At 31.9% G+C, this 8,589-nt stretch overlaps 3 protein-coding genes across 3 annotated transcripts in view; 2 read left to right on the top strand and 1 right to left on the bottom strand.

Moving 5' to 3' along the window:
- LOC100181029 (rho guanine nucleotide exchange factor 7) overlaps positions 1-1,929 on the top strand; it is a 10,941-nt gene extending 9,012 nt beyond the window's left edge. Inside the window, exons 17-20 of the mRNA XM_002128756.5 lie at positions 1-77; positions 362-416; positions 539-612; positions 1,343-1,929. The exon at positions 1-77 is cut by the window's left edge and continues 3 nt beyond it. Coding sequence (XP_002128792.3) covers positions 1-77; positions 362-416; positions 539-612; positions 1,343-1,427 — 291 coding nt within the window. The 3' untranslated portion in view covers positions 1,428-1,929. The remainder of the gene's footprint in view (positions 78-361; positions 417-538; positions 613-1,342) is intronic.
- LOC100178668 (39S ribosomal protein L48, mitochondrial-like) lies at positions 1,677-3,331 on the bottom strand. Its single transcript, XM_002128854.4, has 4 exons — positions 3,024-3,331; positions 2,674-2,852; positions 2,056-2,260; positions 1,677-1,856 (listed from the first exon to the last, which is right to left on the bottom strand). Exons 1-4 carry the CDS (start codon positions 3,171-3,173, stop codon positions 1,764-1,766), a joined length of 627 nt encoding a protein of 208 aa, XP_002128890.1. The 5' UTR covers positions 3,174-3,331; the 3' UTR covers positions 1,677-1,763.
- Positions 3,332-4,043: 712 nt separating this feature from the next.
- The window catches only part of LOC100177013 (DNA repair protein complementing XP-C cells), an 8,389-nt gene continuing 3,843 nt past the window's right edge, over positions 4,044-8,589 (top strand). Inside the window, exons 1-13 of the mRNA XM_026835497.1 lie at positions 4,044-4,257; positions 4,349-4,477; positions 4,606-4,751; positions 4,995-5,145; positions 5,235-5,369; positions 5,548-6,042; positions 6,268-6,354; positions 6,555-6,677; positions 6,838-6,994; positions 7,290-7,387; positions 7,629-7,865; positions 8,071-8,304; positions 8,473-8,585. Coding sequence (XP_026691298.1) covers positions 4,084-4,257; positions 4,349-4,477; positions 4,606-4,751; positions 4,995-5,145; positions 5,235-5,369; positions 5,548-6,042; positions 6,268-6,354; positions 6,555-6,677; positions 6,838-6,994; positions 7,290-7,387; positions 7,629-7,865; positions 8,071-8,304; positions 8,473-8,585 — 2,279 coding nt within the window. The 5' untranslated portion in view covers positions 4,044-4,083. The remainder of the gene's footprint in view (positions 4,258-4,348; positions 4,478-4,605; positions 4,752-4,994; positions 5,146-5,234; positions 5,370-5,547; positions 6,043-6,267; positions 6,355-6,554; positions 6,678-6,837; positions 6,995-7,289; positions 7,388-7,628; positions 7,866-8,070; positions 8,305-8,472; positions 8,586-8,589) is intronic.

The following is an 8,589-nucleotide window of genomic DNA, read 5'->3' as shown; positions in this document are numbered from 1 at the left end:
CGCAGCAGACATACCTCAATCTTAGAAGAAAAAATTATCATAGAAAATCCAGACAATGACGCTCTTATTGAGGAGAAGTATGTCGATTCTGCAACTTTTTATATTGTAATTAGTTTAAAGATTAATTGTTTTATTACTTTAATTATATGGAACCAATTATTCTGTACTGTATTTTGCAAATTATGATTTTGTAATTGGTTTAAGATAACTTTTCTTCCATTTTTTTAGTTTTACAAAAATAACTATTGATTTTGTTGTATTACAAATCCCTTCCTATAGGTGTGTGTTTTTACACCAATTTTTACTTGAATGAAACCAGTGTAATCATTTGTTAATTGTTTTATTAAAATATATTTTTTAGAAGCCTGGTTGATACTGTATATGAATTACGGGATCAAGTTAACTCATTGAAGCAGGTTTGTTTAGTTATTATGTTTTTGCAAGTTATAAAATATAAAATTTTGTTCGTAGTAATGGTCATTGTTCATTGCGCACTTTTTGGGATTTTTCTTGATTTTTTTATCTGTAAATTATTCAGGAGCAAAAACGGATGAAGCAGACTATGGAAGATGAAACAAGAGCGAGGAAAAAGTTAGAAACTCTCATCCGAAGGTTGGATTCGGTTCCAGTTTTAAACAGTCACTTGAGTGGTGCTCGTGCTTCACCAGAGTGCTAGCGTGCTGTGGTTCTGTTACTTATTATTTGCCAAGTTTTATTGTGTTGGGAAATTGACACATTCCAATGCTGCTGCCTTTGGGTCAAGCCAGGATTTTGCATGTTTATGTTTTACTGGTTCCTTGAAAAAAATGCCAACACCCTTCAGTTCCACTTTAGAAATCAGCACGCATGACATTTTTAGTTCTTGAGACATACGGTGCCCAACTGTTGCTGGAGTATATGATTGGATTACACTTGACTTTATGTTTTGTAGCATAGTATGCTTCTGCATTCATTTATACCACTACCATTTTGATTTCTCTTTTTTTCCAATACAAGATGACTTTGTTTTTGAGTATCGCATGTAATTTTATTTACTTGCCTATTTGCAATTCTCTTTCAATTTATGCACATTCGCCGGTGTTTCAAACTTCTCGCATTTCTTTATTTTGTTTTGCATTGCAGTATAACGTAGAAATAATAACAATAAGATTCCCTGTATAGGTACAGAGGTGTTGACAATGCATTAGATCAATCCCCGCAACTAACTAACGTTAGATACACCCGATGTAATGCTTTGTATCTAAGATGTCTTCAACCTATAAGAGTTACTGAAATAAATCGCATGTACTACTCAAAAATGACAACTCGATTTTAGATTTTACTTTTAATGTAACAATTTCAGAGCTGCAAGGGAGTCTGGTGTTATAGATTCTGGGTCAAGACCTTCTTCACTAAAAGAACACAAGAAATCATTTCTGGGTAACTGACATGGCAAGCAGAAGAGTAAATATATTAGAATGCCTAAACTACCTTTATCATAAGTATTACTAGCCTATGAGTTTCAAAAATAGTAAGTTTCGTTTAAGTTATATATTATATGAGTAGTAAAAGTATATCATTGTACTCCATATATGTTGTATATAGTTCTCTTTATGCAGTACTGTAGCTTGAAAGTATTACATTAACTTATGTTGCTGCCAAGAAAATTTCTATTGCCGCTTTCTACCAGAAATGTATTTCGCTGTGCAATGAATTTATTATGACCATTCAAAGTGCGAAACACAAATGTTTTAGCAAAGTACAAATAAAAATTTATAAAAAGATTATCGAGAGTCCAGCAATGCTTGCAGTTCCGCCTTTTCTCGTTCTATTTCAATTCTTTGTTGATATCGCATATTCAAGTCTTCTTCAGTGTACTGTGGTAAAAATTAAAACAATTTTAAAGCTTTTGTAAAGATTTTTCATGAATAAAATGCACCTATTGACCAATCTATTTTCCTTTATTTTCAGATTTTTTTCATGTTTTTATAGTTCTTTTAAGGTTAAGACAGAGGAATAGAAAACATACAATCTATAGTTTATATATAGTTAAAATATAAAATGCTATAAACGAACCTGTTTCACTGAAAAAGACACCGACTGAGGAACTGTGTGCATTAGCTGCTGAAGTAACATAGGTGCTAAGGTAGATGGCAAGTCTTTAACCTGTACCACACGCTGGTGGTTGTTAAGTACAATGTCTGTGTCCATTTGTTCAACATCTGCAGAAGCATTTTTGCCCATTTTCTTTACACTTGTACTGGTTGTTGGAATGGCATACCTGCAACAAATTTAAATGGTGATAATCAAACCAGAAACTAGAGCCACAAAATGGCGTGTATAGGTAGGCCCTATCTATATGAGTATATCCTATCTATATGAGTAGTGGCAGCAGCCAAACTTTACTATCAATTGTGATATCAAATATACCGATAACACGACCATTTATACACTATTCTATGTGCTATCAAGACAATTGTGTGAATAAATGAATGAATGTAACTGTGTGAATAAATGAATGAATGTAACTTACTTTATTCTTGCGTGGCTGGAAAACAACAGTCAGTATGACACGAGTGTTCTGTTTCAAACACCTTGTGCCAGCTTAAGAGTTACCAAGTATATATATGTTAGTTTGTGGGAGATTTTGTTCTGGATTTTTTTTGGAACAGATTTTTTCTTTAAATAACTCACGTTTCAGTTACATTTTGCTTGAATTTTATCATTAATCTGTGAACGTATGTAGCAAAATTTTCAACCAGCACCATGTCATAACCCGACACTACGAAATTTAAAGTGTTGAAATTTGTTGGCTTTGAGGCTTCTATGTCCTTTGGTTTCCATACCCCAAGTCCTTTGGTTTCAATTGGTTTCTGGTGAATAATAATAACTTTATTTGTCTTTTCGATTATGGTAGGAAAGATTTAAAAAAAAATGTATAAGAAAAGGCCTTATAAATTTACCAATGAGAAAAAAGGTAAGGTTATGTAACCATTACCTTTTATTTGGTATTTAACTGTAAAATACTAAAAAATGTTACTTACATCTTTTATTACAAGTCCGTGTACTCTTCCAATGTTATGACTTGGTCTGTTTCTGTAAGTTCTTCGTGTTACAATAGGAGTGTAGCAGCATATGTTGCATAACGATCGCTGGGAATTAAGTACGCATGTAACGATATTTCGAGCAGCCATTCCTCGGTTAGCTGGAAAAAATGACCAGTGGAACTGTAATCTGTTTATCTTGTATTCAAGGGAAAACACCTAGACAATACCTAAGAAAACACAGGAATTTCAAGTACTTTTTTTGGACTGTATTTTGTTCAGTTCATATATGAACATTGATTTTGTTCATCAAAACAACGGTCCTGTAAACAATTTTGGCACATGCTTATTTAAGAGAAACAAGAAGAAAAAAAATTGAGAGAGATGCAAAGAGAAAAAGTTTCATCTACGGTTGAATGAGAAAAGCACGTGGTTAATTAGGGGAATTTTTAACAATTTCCCGCGAAATGTAATGTAAGGGAAACAGTTGACTTTGTACGTTAAAATTTAAGTTGTTTTGCTTTTCCCATTGACTTACAAAGATCTAAACAAACACAATAACGCTAAACTGATTGGTAAATACAGACAAACGGCCGTTTAAAGTGTTAAGCTGGTTATATTTAAATCGGCGACATTAGGCAGTTTGACCCAGTTTATAAACGATGGAAAAAGGCAACCAAATCGTTGTTACGTAACCTTCTAATATATAAACAAGTTTGCAACAACATGCTTTTCTGTTCGTGCAAGCGTAGTAAAATGTCGTCGCTGTATTTATTCCAATATTAGTACGTTTCCCAACCAAGCAATATAGTGACGTCATGGGAATATTACCTGCAGATATATAGGTCAAAGTAAATATAGGCTACATGGCAGGAATAGTTTCGTCTGTCTTGTGATTACTATACAGACGTACAGTGTGGAATACACTTAGTTGATGGCAGAATTCAAAATATGATTTTTTATATATATATATTTTTTAACTGCTTTGTTAAACTAATGCTAATACAAACACATTGTTTTAAAAAGATTTTAAATAAACTGTTCTTACATATTTTAAATAATGCCGAAATCAAAATCGACCAAAAAGAGGATCACAGTGAAAAGTGAGAAAAAAGATGTTCCCCCATCCACAAAGAAGGAAGCTGCATCATCAATGAGCAGTGATGAGGATGACTGGGAAGAGGTGGAAGAAGATAAAATCAACCAATCCAATATAGCTGTAAAGGATGTTGAAGTAAGTCTCAAAAATATTTTATGAAAACGTTTATACACAAATTGTCAAAATGAATATACTGGTTCTCATTTTTTTACTGTTCTCTTCGTAGATTGAATTTGACTTGCCTGGAGTCGTTCAGAAACAAAGAAAGAAAAATTCAGCAAAAGATTGGATTCTTGCATTTGTGAAGCGATGCATGAATAAAAATATTAAAGATCGGCAAATATCTTTGCATAAAGTGAGAACTTGTGTTTATAAATGCCAAAAACTCTGATCTTCACATAATTGTAATACACTAGTAATAACCTATATAGGAGTAAAATAACTGTGTATAATGTAGTAGAGAAACATAAAAAATTTTTTTAGGTACATTTGGTTTGCTTGTTATCTGTTGGCTTCCAGTTAAATGAAGTCGGTTCAAGTGAGGATCTTCAAGCATTAATTCTTTCAACTCTGCCAGAGAAGTTTATAGATCCACAACCTAAGTTAATGACTATTGAACGTTTAACCAAGTCAGTATTTAAAAAAAAAAATTAAATAAAAAGTTTACTAGCTGTATATTTTTGTTTCGATTATTTTTTGTAAAAAAATGGGCCATTTTAGCATAAAGTTGTGAGTAAATTTGTCTTAATCAGCTTATGCCAATAATACGTTAACAATTAAAAGTTTTGGTTGTTTTTGACCGATTGTGCATCTGTAGCACTTACCAATATAACTATTTCAATCATTCTATAAACCTTACAATATATTCACAGCTTACTGAACTGGATCACTTCAAAGTTCACAAAAGGCAACAATGCTGTAACTTTAAAAAATCAAGGTATGGTTAATATTGGTGAAAAAGAAAAATGTATTGAGAAATGCATTGAGATTGAAAGCGTACAACAAAAACTGGACTTAGTTTTGGTAAGTTTTAAAACTTTGTCTAATACAATCCTTTATATATTTTTTTGCTCCTATATTTGGACATGATTTAATATTTTCAATTTTTTCAGTTGTGTTTGGTTTTATTTCGTGCCTTGGGATTACAAGTTCGTTTTGTGTTTTCTGTCCACCCCATTTCATTTAAACCACCAAAATATGAAGAAGTGGAAAAGAATGCCCTCAAACTGGCAAATCATTTGGAAAAGGTTAATATTTATTTGTTTTGGATTGTTTTTTATTTCTGTATTATAGCTTAACCACAAGGTCACAGAAAAAAAACGAAAAAAACATAATTGTTTTAAGGTTAGATCATTAGATGTTATGTGGGCTATTTCAGTGCAATTTGTACAGCTTAAATTTTTTAACCAAAAATATTATGTTTAGTTAAAAAAAGTTACAGCAAACCAGTGTGAGAATTTAGAAGAACTTCTCTGCAAAGTACGTTTGGTTAACTTTACACCTGAAGAGATAAAGGAGGAATCCATACCACAAGTGGATGGGGCTTGCGACGATGAAACCACTCAACCACGTCGGTCAACTCGTAAACGGACAAAAGTTTTGGCTGAAGCAAAAACTAACAAGAACTCAAGTTCTAGAACAAAAAGGCAAAAACCAAACGAAAAATCGTCAAGTGAAACCGAAGTTGTGTCAAAATATGAATTTAAAGACAGCTCTTTGACAAAGGAAGCGACAAATACGAACAGTAATAATTCAAAGGAAGTTTCAAAGCATTTTAAATCCAAGGTGGGAAACAAATCAAGACCGCAAAGAAACATTTCACCTTCTAAAAAGCTCAGCATCATGGTTAGCAATGATAAACCTGCGTTTGAGGATAATAAGCCGTGTGCGGACCAGCAAAACCATATATCTGATGATCAAGTAAGCAAAACTGGTTGTGCTTATCACAATTAAATTTTTTTTAAATAAGATGGGGTATAATGGGACTAGTTTTCATTCTCTTTTTTGTCTCATTCGATAGTAAACAAATATTTACAGAATTAAATAAGCGCATTTGTTAGTTTTTTAATCTTAATCTCAAAATATGGGATTTACTGCCCCAAGTCTATGGTGTTGTATGTATATATAGTTATTTGCCATTTCTAGGATGCAGTCACACGAAAGCGAAAAAATGATGAAGAACAAGAGAAAGAAAACAAAGTAAAGCGTACTTTGAGAAAGATTGCCGTTAAGGTTTGTTTCTTATAATAAGAGTGTTGTCTCTCAAAAGTGAGTGAGAAATATTTGATATTGATATGCTGGCAAACTTCACTAGTAAGTATTGTGTTATATAATATGGAACGCTTCGATGTAATACTACTGTTTAGATAATTTTTTCGTATTTTTATTGTTTGTTTCAAATAAAATAAAACTGCATTGTGGTACTTTTTCAGATTAAATCTTGCCCTAAGGATTCTGGACATTTATCCGAGGAGAATAATGATTTTGAAACAACTGTTTCAAAAAAACGTAAAACAAGAAGCAATAAAACCAAACCAAAGACACAGAAAGCACAGGTTTGTCAGCAATGCTATTAAATTGTCATGCTTACATTAATGAATTAAGTTTTTTTAAATTATTTGTATAAAATACTTTTGTTGTCATATTACTTAAAGTTAGACTGTTTGACAAATATTAAAGAATTGTCTTAAAATTACCAGTGTTTGTTTTTTCTAGAAACAAGATACTGTTTTATCTGATGAGGAAGATGACTTTTTGCCGGATCAAAAACCTGACTCTGATGATGATGAGGACAGTGATTTTGAAGCTGTGGAGCATAAAAAAGCAAAACTTTCAACATCAAGACCCTCCCAGTTAAAGAAACCACCAACAAGTTGGTTATTGGCTTGTGACACATTTTTTTCATATATATATATATATATATTGTTTACTTCATTTGCTGATTGTATCTTGGTTTAAATCATTCCCTTTCCTAATATATAAAAGCTTTGGACGGATTTAACCTATCCTAAATATTTGCTTTTCCCGATCATTTTTTTTACCATGTAGTACTTACCTTTACATAAATTCCACTTAAGGTTTTTTGTATATCAACTATCCTTTTAATTTTTTTATTAAAAAATATATATATGTTTTTAAATGCCTGTTTATTTTTATACCTTGTGCAGAAAAACCAGTCAAGAAAGCATCTGGAACCAAATCAAAATCAAACAATCAAAATAGTGAAAAAGATATCAATGAATGGCTAGAAGTTTATATTGCTAAGGTTTGTGTATGCTGTTACAATTTAACTGCTCTTATCATGTATATTAGTTTATATTTTAAAACAAGTTTGCTTATTTCATAACTTAATAGTGGAAAATCATTTAACTTCAATAATTAAATTAACAAAATTTTAAAATATTACCAAAAAGACCTTACAACTTAATCTTGTAAATTACATATGTAACTTTTTTTCTTCAACTTTTTTTTGTGCAAGAAATTCAATAATGCTTCTTTTTATCCAGGTCGGTTGGGTGACAGTGGATTGTGTGTCTGGTGTTATTAACGAACCAGATGCTATTGAATCAAAAACTACAAATCCTATTCAATATGTTCTTTCATTTGATGGCAACAATAGTGTGAAAGATGTTACATCAAGATACGCTTCTCAGTGGCTCATTATGACAAGGAAACTGAGAATAGGTTACCTTGAAAAAGATTGGTGGAACAATCTACTTGCCTGTTATAAAACTAAAAACAAGGTAAATACTGGGAACTTAGTGGGAAATAAATGCAATATGTTTATATTGTAATACACTCTTGGGAAAGGGTGTTCAAACGGGAGTATTTTAAGTGAAAATATGGTATAATCTGTTTTTTTTTTCTGTTTTGTAGAGGAAATCAGATACTGCAAATTAATATGTATTTTTATTTGGTTATAATTCAGTTTACTCATACAATGTTCAGGCTCAAGATTTGGAGGAGAACAAGCAGTTAGAAGCAAAGTTGCTTTCACAGCCATTGCCGACCAGCATTGCTGCATTCAAGAGCCATCCTCTTTTTGCTCTGCGGCGTCATTTGCTAAAATATGAAGCTGTATACCCACCAGATGTGCCACCCCTTGGTTATGTTAAAAGTGAAGAAGTTTTACCTCGTTCCTCTGTCCATTGTTTGCACACCAAAGAGAAATGGCTTCAATCTGTAAGTTAACTTGACAAAAAAAATGACAATAATTTTACAAAAAAAGCTGCCTGTGCCTGCAAAGAATATAACAATTTAAAGTTATGAAATAAAACTTAAGGAAATTTGTTTTTAATCATACATTAAATTAACACTTTCTTTTGTGCTAACAGTTTTGTCTATATTTAGGCATTAACAGTAAGAGATGGTGAGCAACCTTACAAGATGGTTGCATCTTACTTACTTAATAAAAAGCTTCAGAGGAACTCAGATACGCCATCTTTAGCTTTATTTGGAGAATGGCAG

Source organism: Ciona intestinalis, chromosome 8 (assembly GCF_000224145.3).
Source record: "Ciona intestinalis chromosome 8, KH, whole genome shotgun sequence".
In the NCBI taxonomy this organism is placed as follows: Eukaryota; Metazoa; Chordata; class Ascidiacea; order Phlebobranchia; family Cionidae; genus Ciona; species Ciona intestinalis.
The sequence above is the reverse complement of the archived record's forward strand: the minus strand, read 5'-3'. Positions and strand labels throughout refer to the sequence as shown.